This window comes from Chelmon rostratus, chromosome 1, assembly GCF_017976325.1.
Source record: "Chelmon rostratus isolate fCheRos1 chromosome 1, fCheRos1.pri, whole genome shotgun sequence".
Taxonomy (NCBI): Eukaryota; Metazoa; Chordata; class Actinopteri; order Chaetodontiformes; family Chaetodontidae; genus Chelmon; species Chelmon rostratus.
In genome coordinates, this window is record NC_055658.1 from 2,659,471 (window position 1) to 2,675,641 (window position 16,171).

Sequence of the window (16,171 nt, forward strand, 5' to 3'; positions counted from 1 at the left end):
GAAACGCTACGTTTTCCTACTCTGCAAGAACAAAAGCTGCTATGACGTCTGAACATGCTGCAGAGTGTGAAAACCCCTTCAGGTACAGAGGTTTCAGGACATGCACAGTAACAAAAGGAACTGGACGGATTTGCTGTTTATTGCGGGACCAGCGGATGTGTCATGTGACAACCAACAGCATGAAATCATTGAGCTTCAGAGTGACGACGAGCTCAAAGCTGAACAACAGCAAACCTCCCTCTGCTTCACTTCTGCAAACTGTGTTCATCCTGAGGATTTTAACATTCTGAGGAGACATGCACTGAAGTTTGCATCTCTGTCTGGGACAGCCTGCTGCTCCAAGCAGCTCGTTTCAAAACGGACTCATGCAAAGACTTGTTTCTGCTCAAGACTGACTGACCCAAACCTGGAACACTAGCTACAAGTAGCATCATCATCATCATCATCATCATCATCATCGTCACTACCGACTTCAGACACCACAGAGAAGCAGCTCCAGCCATCGCTGAGGAGACTGTGATATATGTGTTCAAAAATGTAATATGGCCCTAGAGAGATGTTATAAAAATTGAAATGCTCCTTGACAGGAAAAAGGTTCCTCACTCCTGGTTTATACTATGAACGTTTGCATATTCCTTAGTCATCATTGTGCAAGTTCCATTTCTTAATTTTAAGAACTGTACAACTCTTTTCATTGAAGGACATTCTGTATCTATTTTACACATTTTTATTGTACATTTCTATTTTATATTTATGATTGCTTAACTTTTGCAGTACTTGTTTTTGCCCTTTGTATACTTGTACAGTTATATACCAAGACATGATTAATTCCTTGTTTGTGAAAACCTACTTTGCTATAATCCTGTTTGTGATTTCTGATTTTCTGTGCGATGGCGTGGCTCATTGACTCTAGCAGAGAGATATCAGGCTTTGGATACACACACTAAATGAGTAATGTCAGGAAGCATTTCTGGATGCAGCTGTGATTACAGAGCACAGACATCTGATGGCCACAGTCAGTTGGCAGGAAAATAAAAGACACAAACACAATCACATTAAAAATGGATGATTTCATTATAAATCCAACACACATAAAACATTGATAATACTGATCCTGGTGCAGCAGTAACACTGTGTGGTCATGTGGGAGAATCTCTGTGCTGGATGAATATTACAGAGGATTTCAATAACAAGGCCACTGAACTGAGAAACTCTGCAGACCTCTGAGGCTGTGTCGACTGAATGTGAGGCTCAGCAGTCGTCTTGATTCGTGGCAAAGCGGGGTGAGATCGTGTAGGTGTGTAAGCTTGTGTCTTCCAGGTAATTATGCCCACATAAATAGTATGAAACAGTGTGTTTCAGTGTTGCAGGGCAGGCAGGATGGTTCCCATACAGGGTCCGAAGCCCACCCTGTATCCATCGCCTTGACAGTAACCTAGACAGAGGAAGAGACGGGATATTCTGTAATTATAATAAATTAAAAAGACATAAAACCAATGACTTGGTCTTACACACTACAAACCTTAACTAAAACACTGCAGTACAATGACAGGGTTTGGAATTGGAAAAATCCTGCTGTTTTCAACAGTCACAGCTCAAAATGTCTAAAAATAATTTGAGGAGTGGGACAAGACAGGTCCAGTGGACTGCTGGGTGGACTGGTTATACTGTACACTGAGAATGAATGAGAAGACTTACTGATGTGCTCGCCAGAGAATATCAGCAACTACTATGTCTTCTGTGTGTTTGTGTGTGTGTGTGTGTGTGTGCTTGCCACGTGGTGTGTAACACTGTGCAGCTCTCTCTTTCCCTTAATGTGTGTGTGTGTTTGGGCTGCAGCCATTTTAGAGTTTTAACTGTCTGTATATCCTCACGTTGTCTGCCTCTGTGAATCTCTATCGTGCTGCAGAATCTATAAGAAGTGGCTGCAGGGCTATTTCATTTACGTAGCTCAATGGCCCTATTTATTTATTCATTTTGTTTTATTCGACTGAGTTTTGTCCTCTTTTCTGGTTAATTCTAATCAGGCTGGACTGAGGAGGCGGTTGTATTTCTAATTGATGAGCGGTTGTATGCGCAGGCTGTAAAGTGCCCTTCAATAGAAAAGGAATTTATTGTTTGGGCATACGGACCTGGTGATACAGTTCACAGCCGGGGATGGTGTGATGTTGTTCCACTAGTGTGTACATCATCAATTTATTTTGTTGCTTTTTCCAGTTTGTTTGTTTTATCATACTGTGTATCATCAGATATCATTTGTCTTAACCTCCACCGCTTTTAAAATCAAAAATGTAACACACTGATGTTTACTCAGAGTATATTTATATTTCAGCAGTACTCTTTCCTTCCCCACTTTTTAGTCCATAATTTCATTCCCATGGTGGAGATCATACACCAAGAATTTCCATCATGATGAATAATGAAATCAAGAGTTGCTGCACTACCTGCTTGGTGATGGTCTTAAAGTCAGTGAAACTAGAACTACTCTGTGTGTTTGTAATGAATTATCAACCATCTGGCAGCTGTGCTGAAGGTTCACTCTCACCTGTGATGGTTACTTCATCTCTGTCCTTCAGGAAGGTTCTAGTTTCTCCGCCTCCCAGATCGATGCTCTTTGATCCCCTCCATGACAGCTCCAGCATGGAGCCAAAACTCTCTGGATCCTGGTGGGACACAGTACATGCATTATACACAGATGCAACTCAGCACGGCCAAGACAGAAAGGTAGATCATTCTCTTCATAATCCAGCATGAAACTGCTCAAATTGTTGCTACAGTGTGCACATGTTTTCTTGGATTCCACCATTTTTTGAATGTGTCAGATGTCTTTTTGATTGAAGACAAAGCTAATCTTTTCTTTGTGTCACCAGGTCAGATCCACAGGGTGTCGAGGTTACAAAGTGTTCACAGGAGAGAGAGAAAGCTAAGAGGGCTTCAAAGAGACAGAGATGACCATAGATAAAAAGCAAGGACATAAAATGTGCCATCCCCTAAATATATATGTTTAAAAGAAAGAAAGAGAGACACAAACAGGTTGGTCTGAGCCAGGCTACACCAACAAGTTTTCTATTTTTCACACTGAGGCTCAATATTTTCAAGCTCTGCCTCACATTATAAAGGATATTCAAATTAACCCTGTAAGCATGAAACCCTGTACCATGTCCAGAAGACATACACACATGCACAGTTTCAAAAAAACCCACATCCTAACATCTCTTCATCATGTTCTGAGCATGCACTCACAGGTCCACTGATGGTGCCAGAAGCCAGCAGGTCCCCTGGTCTGACATTGCAGCCGTTGACGGTGTGATGGGCGAGCTGCTGCTTCATGGTCCAGTACATGTGCTGGAAAATGGAAGAAGGTGAGTGGAGAGAGACAGACTGCAAGACTTCATGCTGGTTCACCATTTCCATGAGGGATGCAGTGGGTCAGCACTGAGAGGGGGGCTGCACAAACATCTGAAGCTATACGAGGAACTGGACGTGGCTAATACTGGTCACTAAGTTGACAAGTGAACATCTGAATTTAGCTGGTTTGCATCATGTGACTGACAGAAAAATGGAAGATCTCTGAGTTTGGACCGTGAAGAACACGAGCTTGTGCCTTTGGGAGTTTCAAGTTACTTAATGTTGTACTTGCACGGACAGACGGATTAAACAGAGGTTCATTTTTAGACACAATGACTGCATCACTTTACAGAAACCTGATGACCATTATCACAAAATCCAACTGACCTGTATAATACCAAAAGCCCGTACATGCAGCACAGAGTGTTAGAGTGGATCTGCACACAAGGCTCTTACCTTGAAGTTTGACTTGCAGATGGTTGCTGCCTCCGACATGCCCTGTCCTTGAAGAGCAAACAGCAAAAAGTCACTTATACTGAAACACAAGGTCACTTTAGAACATACTACAGTCCTCCTGAAACACAGCAGTGGGTGAAGGCAAAAGCTGGATTAATGCCTGGTTCACCATGATATTAATGCCATTCAGCCTGAGTGGAAAATAACTACATACATTTACTCAAGTACTGTACTTAAGGTCAGTCTAGAGGTACTTGTAGTTTGCTTGAGTATTTCCATTTTTCTGTTGATTCTATTCCAAGAGTTTACTCTCATCCATGTCCCTGCTAACAGCACTGCACTGTCTCTACACAGTGCAACACTCTGCGAGTACTGAATGTGTGTGTGGGAGGCATAGGACCAAGAGTTAGTGGAAAGTATAGGTGGTAAAATATTAAGCAACATGAGAGACGTGGAGGAAATCACACACACACACACACACACACACGCAGAGAGAGAGAGCGAGAGAAATAATTTCATGCCTACCATGGATCACCTCAGGACTTTTGCTGCTAAGCAGTGTGTGTGTGTCTGGCCGTGCAAGTGTGTGTTTAACTGTAGAAGTACTTGGTGAAACCATTCCCCGTGATTGGGTGAGTACCTTTTAGTGACACAAACAGGTTGATGTTGAAAGTGTAGGCATCATGGTGTTGCAGGTAGGGGAGGGGCTCTGGATCCTGGAGGAAGAGGAGGGAGAGATATGAGCTGGAAACACAGAGGAGAGTCTGATATTCACTACAAACACCAGGACTGAGAGGAGAGAGGAAAAACTGCTTTCCCATTCTTTAATCCTCAACAGTGGTCAGATTTATATGTTTGTCCTACGGGTGGCCCCAGAGGAAAGACCATGTTGTTCTGAATGAGTTCAGATGTGTGGACATATGGACATGTGCAGGTCTAAGACTCAGCTAGCCAGGCTAGGCTCTGCTCTCTAATGCTTCCACTGCACAGCATGAGACCAAGCTGCAGGGGTGTGTAGCAATGAGCCACACTTACTACTGCTGCATGTATTTCAATCCCTTTGACATCAAATTTGAATTTTGACGCAACATTTTGGTACAAAGTCCAGCACCTCTCATGTTTCTTTTTGTTTATTTTTTCATCCATACTTGCCTCACTTCTCACTTTGTTGTCAGTGTATTACTTTCACAGCAAGCTCCAGTTGTGTGTACTGGTCTGAGGCCAGTGCTGTGATGATCTCTGCAGCATATCATACATCAAAATGTTCAATTTCTAAAGCTCTTTCTCATGATGTAAATATCAGCCTGTGTGACGCAACTCACAACAAGCAGATCACAGAAAATCTTTCTCAGGTAAAATTGACTTAGGTCAGTGACTGGTTTGTAAAATCCAGTGCAAATAAAGTGAGGCCTGTAAGCAGTCTGGTGGGCAGTCACTCGAAGTGTTCCCACATCATGGTCTGGTGGCTCAGTACAGAACTGAACTTTGAGTTTGGGGTCACTGCTGGATGCCTCTCTTTACTGGTGGAGGTTGTGACCCTTGTACCAACCTGGACGGGGTTGGGCTCTGCAAAGGGTAACAGCGCCTCCATGGGGACGACCCAAGGTGATATGGTTGTCCCGAAGTTCTTCCCCAAGAAAGGACCCAGAGGAACATACTCCCACGCCTGGATGTCCCTGGCTGAGAATGAACACACAAGTGACAACATACATTTTTTAACAGGTTATGGTTCTGTGATGGCAAATAGCTTCTGTCAGACAGTGACAGGGAGTCCAAAAAGTTTGGCACTGCAGAAAAAAAGGGATCTAAACTACCAGGAGAGCAAGCAACACCTCCATAAGACTTTTATCTTGTTAATCGGCACTAATCTCAACGTATACAGAGCAAAAGCAATGCTACAATATTGTAAAATTGCTTTGTTTCAAGTAGAAGTCCTGCATTGAAGTAAGGAAGTATTGTCAGCTATATCTAAGGCTGTATTAATGAGTAAATAATTACTTCATCAAAGTCTAAGCCACTTATTTAGAAGTGAACACAAAAGCAAATGCACCCAATAGAATATTTTCCTCATCTTCTACTATGAGCACACGCAAACACAGCGTGTGTGGCAGCACACAGCTGAACCATGTTTGCAGCAGTAACATGTCACATTCAGCTTTATTTTTGCTTTTGGATGTAAAGGTTTAGATAAGATGATAGACTGAGTCTGGTCTCCTCTGAGGTTGGTTTGTTCGTTCCAAGCTACATGTTTGTGGTTTTATGACTTCATCTGGCTGGAGTCCGAAGCTGTGCCACGATTCCACACTACATACTGACTCAGATGTTGTGTGTTCACACTGGTAACAAGATGACAGTATCTTTACAGCGTGGCATTGATGCACTGGAGAGTAGAGGCTGCATCGTGCAGTGTTGATGTGTGGTATTTAGGCATCAGGCTCCATAGGGAAGCACCAAGCTCAGCACAGCAGGGAGGGATGATAATAACCACTTAATGTAGAGTTGTTCAAACAGCAGCAGTATCAGCGTAGCTCTCAGGTGAGCGGTGTGGCGGCAGAAGAGAGAACTGATCGATTACTCGCCGTCACACTCGTACATACGGCGGCAGACTCGGGCTGATTGCCTGCCTGTACACAGTGCATTTCCTGTTTGTGTCTGAATAATGTCTCTGTATTATGTTGCAGTTCTGGTTCATATTGTATGCCGTTAGTACCCATTATGGAATTGGGACACGCCTCACAGCAGTGTAATGAATCCCCCTCCACCCTTGTGCTGCCACAGATCTCCTCCACTGCGAAGCTAATGGAGCAACAGTGAGATAATCTTTCACTGAGAGAGCTTTAATGCCAGTCTGCTCTGAGCATCTTCATCTCCTCACACACGGTTCATTCGCCTCGCCCGCTGTGAGCCTTGAAGAAATTACTTTTCAATTAAACCCCAGCACCACTGAGAACAGACGGGAAGACGAAGAAGGCATTAAACTGTGGGTGCAGATCTATGGTAGAAATTTTGGATGGCAGATATTCATAGAGAGCCAGCGGTGGACTCTGCACAGACTCATCTCCTGAGGGCTTCGGCGAGTGTAAAATGAAAGCAGTGTCAGTTCGCTTTCAAGCTGCACATTCAGCAGAAATGTCACAAACTGAAAAATCTCTCGCACTGTGGTGTGGAGAGAAAAAAACAAACAGCTGGGTTCTGCTGCACAGAAGCATCCATGCAGCCGTGTGATTGGCTGGCCTTGATACATTCAGTCTGGAGAATGTGCTGCATAGTGTGTAGGAGAGCATTTCAAATGCACACACTGAAGTCAGTTCACTCGGGGGGGGGGTTCGGCAACAGCCCCATACGACCAATGGCTTACAGTGGCTAATGTTAGCTTATTTAAGCAAACTTTACATAGCTGTTGTTGTGTAACTTACATTACTGATTACTGTCTCTTCTATTCTAGAGCAGCATTTATGGTTATCCTGTAATTACCACTTCAGCTACATAGAAGAAATAAAAAGGAACCTCAGCTGTGAGATACTAAATGTTGCTTTTCAGCCCATATTTAAAAAAATAAAAAAGGTTTCACTGAGTATAGTTACGGTGAATAAACAAATCACAGTTCTCCAGTCACACACCTGAAGACATGCCTTAATGACTTTTAATGGCGCATTCATTTCTGTTTAGAGTTTTGGTAGAATTTGAAGTGTTAAAAAGTTCAAAGTGAGACCATGTGGACACAGCTCATTCGGCAACCTTTCTGACAGTGAGAGGAACGGGACCCAAAGCGAGCTCTCAAGAACAGTGACGGGTTGTGAGGGGGCCTTGAACTAGTGTTCACAGTTGGAATTACAGATCAAGTGACTAACACTGTCATACCGTCACTAAGACAGGCACAAGAAAAGAAGCAGCCATGACACAAGGAAAATGTTAAAAGTTTCAGGAGCTATCAAGTGTTGTGTTTTATTGCTTATGAATTGAAGTCATCCTTTGTAAGAGGAAGAATATGTCATTTCTAACTAAAAACTCATGTACAGTATACGTGAGGTCACCTGCTGTGCTCCATACATTATTCTGTGTGTACTGTAGGTATATGCAGTGGCATCATATAGGAGCTGAAGTTTAGACTCAATCCTTAATAAGAATGTGACTGTTGTATGCCTTCTCACACTGTGTTGTGGGCCATAAAGCAGTAAGAGCTGCTGCTGTGCTGTCTCCACACAGGGCTAATGTGGCCTCCGCCAAAGGACTAATAAAAGAAAATAAAAACGAGTTGTGTTGAAGTGCCGCTCGCTGTACGCTCTAAATGACCTCCTAAATCACAGCCTGTCAGGCTGTGGCAGGACACAGTGGATTACAGAGTGCTGCCACATTGAACGGAGCAACAGGAAGGCTGGGCTGACATGGACCAGTGAAAACAGGGGGGATGGAAGATGGAATTACAGTAATTTCACCAGCTGTAGGCCAGAGTTACTTTATTCTGAATTATTCATATTGGTTCAGATAATGTCATTTTGACTGATGAACAGTATATTCTCTTAAGTTCAAAATGTAACTTTTAGTTTAGTTCAATAAATATGAACTTCAGGCTTATTCATGGAGCGAGCTGACAGGCTTTGCCAAAGCCTACCATTTCTTTTAGTTGTATTTAGGTGTTCTGAAGTGGACATTCATTTTTTGGTTTAGTGTTTGTACTAATTTTGGTTGTTTAATTTGTGTTTTAGTTTTGTGTCTGTCTTTTAACTTTGAATTATGTTGGAAATAAGTATTTTCACATTTGTTTTGCAGATCCATTAACTCTAAAAAAAAAAAATCTAATGCAAATCCAGTCTACTCTGAGCAGATCTTAAAGGAACATTTTGTTTCTGGTCACAATCAAATCAGTCCACATGTGATGTCACACAACACCTCGGCTGCTCATGAAGTTCGCAGGTGGATCCAGGGCGAGGTTTTCTGAGAATGTCTAAGTCAGAATAATAAATGAAATAATATTAATGTATCACCAGATTTATTAACTCACCACAGACAGCTCTGACAGTTCTCAATCAATATGTCCTCCACTATGAGTCCTAAGACTATATCTAGTTAAATAGGGACGTGTGAGCTTTACTGCGTGTCTATTTAAGGGCCATGGCATGACTTCTGACATATGCAGGAAAATGCACGCAATACATATATAACTCAACCGGAAGAGCAGGGCGGGCTGTGTACAAGGACTGTGGCTGTAACTCGGCTTCAGTGAGCAAACTGCTTTCAGCCGCCTCATGTTCAACACTGTTTTCACACCTTTTGCAGCTCAATGTCAGAGGACATCATCATGGTGCTTGGTATCAAAGGACAGGACACATGGTGACAGGCTGACCCTTTAACAACACAAATTAAGATATATATTTCGTATTTTGTTGTAGGGCTGGTTTTGATTTACTTCTGCTGGCACAGATTGGGGCAACTGTTTGGCAGGCTACGGTATGATTACTGAGGCAGGACTAAGACAGAAATGTTAGAGACAGTCAGAGAGCAATGGCACCATGCGTGTCCTCTCTAGAGATTTCCAGCTAAATCAATAATGCACATTCCCACTCATGTTTTGATGAGGACTGTCTCTACCATTTCATCTAAAACCATTTCCATCAGCCTAAATCTGCAGTGACTGCATCAACATGTATAATGCAGAGCTAAATTAAGGAACAAGTGTGCTTCTAAGTGAAACGTCACTGCTAATTAGTGCCGTTGATTTGGCAGCGTACCTTCAGCTTCACTACAGAACCAGCTCAAACATCAGAGCAGTCACAGAAAATTTACTGATATGAACGCTGGTTCTGCATCTTACAATAAATACCTGCCTTCCAGGACATTTGGGTTAGTTTCATGATAATTCACATGACTGGAAAAGCATATCACATAATCCCAGGCTGGCCAGGAAAAAACATCCACAGGCACGTGCAAAGGATGACATTGGTGTGATGTGTTGTGCAGAGGCTCTTACCACTCCAGTCATTCATGAGTACCATGCCAAAGATGTGTTCATGGGCTTTCTTGATAGGAATGGGCTCCCCAAGTCGAGTCCCTGCCCCAACAAAGAAGGCCTAATCAGAGTAAAGAAGAAATATAACAGCAGTGAAATACTGGGACTATTGTGTAACACTGAATGTCACAGAGATTAACAAAGGGCAACAGAGAGGGGCAACTCAGACCTTTCTCTCAGGGAACTCAGATGTTGAAATGAAGTTGTTTCAACATCTATTCAAACATTACAGATTAAGTAAAGACTGTAATCACCATCTCCAGCTCAATGTCCATCTGCTTAGATGGGCCAAACACCGGGGGTTTCGCTAAGAGAAAGGAGAAGGCAAACATGGTTATCACCAGCTATAAGAGATTCAACTCCGTGCACTTATTATTCACACCGAGGAAAAAAATGTGTTCAAATAGTGACACTGTGGGGATTCACTTCACATTTTGGGGAAAAAATCTGGCTTACATATCATTAATTATTAAATTTAGAGGCTAAAGGTGATTTATCTGATTTTTTGGCCACTTCAGGGCAGCCAGTAAAAAAATCAGTGATGCACAGTATTATAACCATGGGCAGACAAACCTATTTGACAGCCCTGCTGGGCTGCTGGAACCTGACTCCAGGTTGCTATGTAGTTACATGAGCAAATACAAATAAAGCACACACACACCAAACCAAAAGAATAAAGGTCTGCAAATTATATTTTGACATAGGGAACCTCTTAAAGACAGGGCTTTAGTATTTTTCTGTTAACATGTTAGCAAACAGTTGCTAATTCACACCAGCAGACACAGAGCAACATTATCTTTTGTTCAGAGTCATGTTTGTCATGTTTTGCACTCAGCTCTGTCTTTTGTCTCCACAAACTCCAACAACAACAAAATGTGTGGCTCTGAAGCTGCTAAATGCTCCACTATGATCACCTGTTGTTGACTTGTCTGGGTATTGTTTGGTGCTGGGCAGGGTGTGTACAATGAGTTTATCAGAGCATCTTTATCATCATAAATATAAAGATATGGCATCTTTTAAAGTGGCAAAGCTTTAGAAATAAATTATAATAATAGAGCCAAGTGGTGAATACAATCTTACTCTGGTCGGGTCTCATCTGGCCTGAGGGGCGGTGAAGGGGGGTCCCAGAAACAACCACTGAAGATGCTCTGCCATGGTATCCCACTGGAAGCCTCAACCTGCACAACACAATAGCTAAGTTAGTGACAGTGACCACAGCGGGAAAACAAAGTTCAGTTTGTGGGACACTGGACCTTGATCACTGTCGGACTATTAAAGGAGTGGGATTTCACTGGACAGTGATGATATTTTTATTTTTTAAGGCTTAGTATGGTGATGTGGTGATGAATAAAATGCAGTGGACCTTGAGATGATCCCTGCCTCCAACATGTTCCGACCACTACCCAGCAAAACATCACAGCAAACAGTGTTACCACCCCAAGAACAGCGGGAACAAGCTGTGATTAGAGTTAAGATAACCCAGCTTGACTTAAGGCTGTTCCACTACCCGGCCTTCTTCTGGAAACTAAAATGGAATAAGGCTCAGGCTAATTCAGCAACGGGAATTACATTAGTGATGCTTGCTGCTCAAACGTTGTCTCCAGTGCATATAATACAATGATAAGAGCACGAAAGCCTCGGTTTGCATGGCTTTAGACGGAAGAGGTGCACACAGCTCCAACATCACCAAACAGCTTTCATGAATTTAGCTTCTAAGTTTACAAGTTGGTGCACAACCTGTTGCTGAATGCCACCAAACCAAGGAGCTGATGAATGACTCTAAATGAAAGGAGATAAAGACACACACTCGTGTCTACACCAGTAGAGCTGAGGTGGAGCAAGTGAACAGTTTTTGGTGTCTGTGAATCAGCATCACAGAGAATCTGTCGTGTCATCACACATCTTCACCAAGGTAAAGAAAGTTCACAAGTGACTGTGTTTCTTGAAGAAACTAAAGAAGGCTAAATTCCTGTGCCAAGTTCTTGTCAACTTCTACAGCGGAGCAATAAAAAGCATCCTGACTGGAAACAGTACAAACTGGCTTGGGATGTGCATGGCCCAGGGCAGGAGGGCTGCTTTGCAGCGGGTAATTAAAACCACCCAGAACATCACTGGTCTGTTCACCTGCTGCCGACTGACAAGCTATACAGAAGTATCTGCTGCTGTACCAGCAGACCACAGAACAGTTTCTTTCCTCAGGCTGTGAGACTCCTCAGCTCATCCTCCACACTCAGCCATACATTAATATCAGTGTCATGGAACATGGCACACACTGTACATGCTGTACTTCTGGGGGTATAGAACATGTATAGGTATCAGGCTATGTGTATATAAGTAACTGTATATATACTGTACCACCCTGATGCCAAAAACATTGGGATGCTGTGTAAAGCTGTCCTCAGGACCCTCTTGGATACAACCTTTATTTTATTTTATTTTATTTTATTTTTTAATTATTTTACGCACACTGGGTTTGGTTTCCCATGTTTTTCAGATTGGGTCTTAATTTTGAAAAAAAAAAAAGAATTAAGTGAGGACACTGTAACCCAATATACTGTATAGGGTCTCCTTATCTGTAATTCACAAAATGTGGTTCATCATCATCAAAGAACTGTTGCTAAAACCTGCTCTGATCCCTGAAATTAGACATGAAGAGGAACTGTGACCGGTGGGGAGGGCAGCCTGCCAATCACCTGCTTAACCAGAGAGCGGCGTGTCAGACTCAGTGGGAGACAGAGTTGCCCCAGGCCGCCTTAGCATTCCTCCCACGAGGGCCTGAGAATAAATGAAGGCTGTCTGTGCAGTGTGACGGAGGCGTGCTGCAGGGATGCTCCCAGAGCCCTGCTGCAGTGTTTAAATGCACACTGACGCTCTGAGGCCCAAATCAATTAGAGAAACCTTGTAGTGTCCCTCCACATATCACTGTTTGCAGAGAGCCTTGAACAATTTGTTTCAAGCTCTCTCTCAATATCTGCCCCAACACAGGGAACGCATCAAGGCCTCTGAGTAAGCCTTTTGTTCATTCTATCAGCAAGCATTAGTGTCTACTGCTGGTTTGAGTGATAGTGTACCAGTTTGGCATCAGGGCATTCTCTTTCCCCCGGAACATGGTGCCAACGTTGCTGGCGTGATCTCTGGAGGAGTAGAAGTCGGTGTAATCACCTGTGAAAAACAGAGAGGAGCGTTTATAAAACGAATAGGTTGAAATATTCACATCTATTGCCTCTACCCGTCTTTTATTAGTGAGGCACAAACCTGATTGAATGAACCAAGTCTTCAGTAGTGGAAATGTAATATGTAGTGAAACAGCGCCCCCTGGTGCAGCTGTGCCTAAAAGCCACTTAACGATATCCCATGCATTAGTATCTACTAAGCAAACAAACAAATCAGTATAAAACTGTCACTGTCATTAAAATGTGTTTCGCTGATAGTGAAGGCCTGAAAATGATGGATAAGTTACATCACATGGCCAAAAATATATGGACACCCCTTTCTTCCTACTTTAGTCTTCGTCTGTCTGGGTCTGTTTTTCCTTCCACAGAATATGACGAGATTGTAGAATTTAACATTCTTCCACCTTTGTGTCAACAGTTTGTGTTTAGGTCTACAAAGGAATGATTTCCTCTGCCTGGTGTGCAGGCAAAACCCAGCGCAGCTAAAGTGGCCTTTTGTTCATTCTATCAACAGCCAAAGCACTTTGGGGACTTTTTTCTGTGAGCGCATGATAACAATTTATGACATATTTTCATTTTTGTACTGTTTAGAAAGATTGTTGAGAGCTGAATTGTAATTCAAAGCTATCAAAGAGAACTGGCAGAATGTCCTGGCAGAACTGACACCCTTGGCAGATGTTGACATTAACACAGAGTGACATGTAATACAGCCGCATTAAACAATCTCTGGATGTCAAAGGGGGAGACAAGTCTTGAAATGAAAAACCCCATTAACTCAAACAAATGCATTATTCAGGAAGTGTGACGGGACATCCACTTTTGAGATGATGTCAAGGGGAAGGTCACATCTCTGGGTGGATGCAACCCTGTGGTCTGCCGAGGGAATTGCCTTTGATGAGAACAGGGATCTTTGAGAGGCTCACCGATGTCTGCAGGAAGGTGCATGGTGGCTGCGCTCTGATGGACAAATGCTCTGCAGAGACGAGGACAAAAAGATAAAATAAGCTGTCTCAAGAAGGGATTGGCCAGCAAATAGATAAAGATAGAAGCGTTTTGGAGATTTAAAATATAAGGCTGGGTTTCCACAATAGAAATGATTTCCCGTCACTTTGTGTCTAAAACATTTATTTTGTGTGGTTCAGAGGGCAATACACAGTACAAAACTTTCTTTTGAAATTCAGTGACAGGAAATGCACAGCAACAGAAACAGTTTTATACATCAGCAAAATCACTTTTAGCACAGTAATTATGACATTAAGGAAATGCTCCTTTGCACAACCGAGTCTCCACTTTGTGTTTAACACAGAGCTTCTAATAACCACAGAGATGGTATTTGATTTTTTACACTGATAACCCTGACTTACTATTGACCCTGAGCGTCTTTATTTGAACAAATCCTCTGCAGACTGTTTATTAGCTTACAGTCATTTAGAAATTCCACATTTCGTATTTATTCACACTAATTGCAGGTTTTAAATCTACTTCAGCAGCAAAAAGAGCCTTTATTTTTCCAGCCTTTCGTTTCTGCTAGTTTGTTGATCATTAGACAAAAAGGACACAAATTTCAAATCTTGATTTTCTTTCTGTTGCTTTGGTTTCCTACAGACTGGACAGTATGATGACTGACGTATTCTCTCAGGCGAAAGTGTCTGCAACAGTTGGAATAGTAATCCAAACACTTTCTTTTTTCATCTAATTCATTTCTTGCTGTGTGATTATTTTATATATTGTTGACCTTAGTGAATATTACTGATCACATGCCCCTCGGTGAGGTCACAGAAGGTGGTTTGTCTTCACCAGCTGATGAAAATGACCTGCTGTGACCTCACTGTCTGTGCTGTGACCAGAACATAACCACAGGAGACAGGAGCCTGATGAAGACCATGTCAGCCTGTGTACCCTCCACAGACTGACCTGCTCCGAAGGCTGATGTCGTCTCTCAGTGTGCTCTCATTGGCTGACAGCAACACCTGCAAGGTCCTCCTGGCCTCCCTCCAGGCGTCATACCCAAGAGCCATGAAGGCATTCAGTGTAGGCTTGTAGGGAGACACAGGTAAGAATTAGAAAAAGCATCTCTCTATCGTACAGTCATGCAGCACATACAGTTTAAAAAACTTGCATCAGAGTTTATAATCAAAGACAAAAAACAAAGAGACAAATAATATTTGACAGCTCAAGTTACATTATAAAATAGTTTCAATGAGTTACTTGCTTGATCACACACAACTTTAAGTGATACATGCACATTCATTCATTAGCGATCATAATCTAATCTAATAATATTTAAAATACTTGCTGTAAGATTCTGTATTACGAGCAACCTTTATTTTTGGTACTTTCAGTACATTTTGTTCATATGTCAGTTTGATGCTTGTCAAATGAATGACTGTTACACAGCACACCTGAGTCATGCCAGTGGCGCCTCGTCCCTGACTGCTAGCAGTGATTAAACTTACCTGGTCAAAGACATCCTGATGACTGGAAATCACAGGCCCTCGAAACAAAGACTTTATCACACTGAGGTCCAGTATCTGGTCTCCAATGGCAACGCCAATGCGATGTTTGGTCTTAGGGAATAAAACACGCTCTGATGTCATGACAGATCATCCACAGCACACTTCCACCATCCTGCATCAATCAAGTGGTTCTAAATATATTCTTTCAAGTCTTCAGTGTTTCATCCAGCAAGCCTCAAGATTTTTACCAAAGTGCAAGATTTTACCAAAGACCAAATCCATAGACTACATCTACGTATTGGTTTTATTGTGGAAATTATAACCAGAAGTCGTCAGTGTGTCTGACTTGACAACCCTCCAGTGCATGTGTCAGTGAAAAGTTAGCTCTTTTCAAACAGAAATACTGAAATTGCACTTACATTATCAGGTGTGGAGAATATCCCATAAGGGAGGTTGTGGAAGGAGAAATCAGACGTTGCATCTACTTTTATGAAGGACATCTTGTCTTTGCAGTGGTATTCCACTCAACCTTACTGAGTTACTGAGGGACTGAGCAGCAGCAGCAACAAGCACTTCCAGATGTTTGACTTTGGACAGGCCCGCCTCCCACTGCACAGCCAATGACAAGCTGCCTATAGTATCCACCCCAAACCAGACCTCTGAGTTAATGCAAACCAGCCTGCTACATGACTAAGCAAAAATGTAGTCTAGGTGTAACCGGTGGATTATCG

At 42.5% G+C, this 16,171-nt stretch overlaps 1 protein-coding gene across 1 annotated transcript; it reads right to left on the minus strand.

Annotated features, from left to right (window-relative positions):
- Positions 1-1,008: 1,008 nt before the first annotated feature.
- fah (fumarylacetoacetate hydrolase (fumarylacetoacetase)) lies at positions 1,009-15,985 on the minus strand. Its single transcript, XM_041940751.1, has 14 exons — positions 15,860-15,985; positions 15,441-15,551; positions 14,899-15,020; positions 13,908-13,957; positions 12,883-12,973; positions 10,892-10,989; positions 10,066-10,118; positions 9,773-9,872; positions 5,354-5,484; positions 4,445-4,520; positions 3,805-3,851; positions 3,244-3,345; positions 2,546-2,663; positions 1,009-1,435 (listed from the first exon to the last, which is right to left on the minus strand). The coding sequence occupies exons 1-14, from the start codon at positions 15,938-15,940 to the stop codon at positions 1,359-1,361; spliced, it is 1,257 nt and encodes a 418-aa protein (XP_041796685.1). The 5' UTR covers positions 15,941-15,985; the 3' UTR covers positions 1,009-1,358.
- Positions 15,986-16,171: the final 186 nt, after the last annotated feature.

Excerpts from the sequence above, each read along its gene's own strand:
- fah (XM_041940751.1), bottom strand. The coding sequence starts at position 15,940 with ATGTCCTTCATAAAAGTAGATGCAACGTCTGATTTCTCCTTCCACAAC. Across the intron at positions 10,990-12,882 it reads AATGCCCTGATGCCAAACTG|GTTGAGGCTTCCAGTGGGAT; the intron begins GTACACTATCAC and ends TGTGTTGTGCAG. Across the intron at positions 3,346-3,804 it reads TCTGCAAGTCAAACTTCAAG|CACATGTACTGGACCATGAA; the intron begins GTAAGAGCCTTG and ends TCCATTTTCCAG.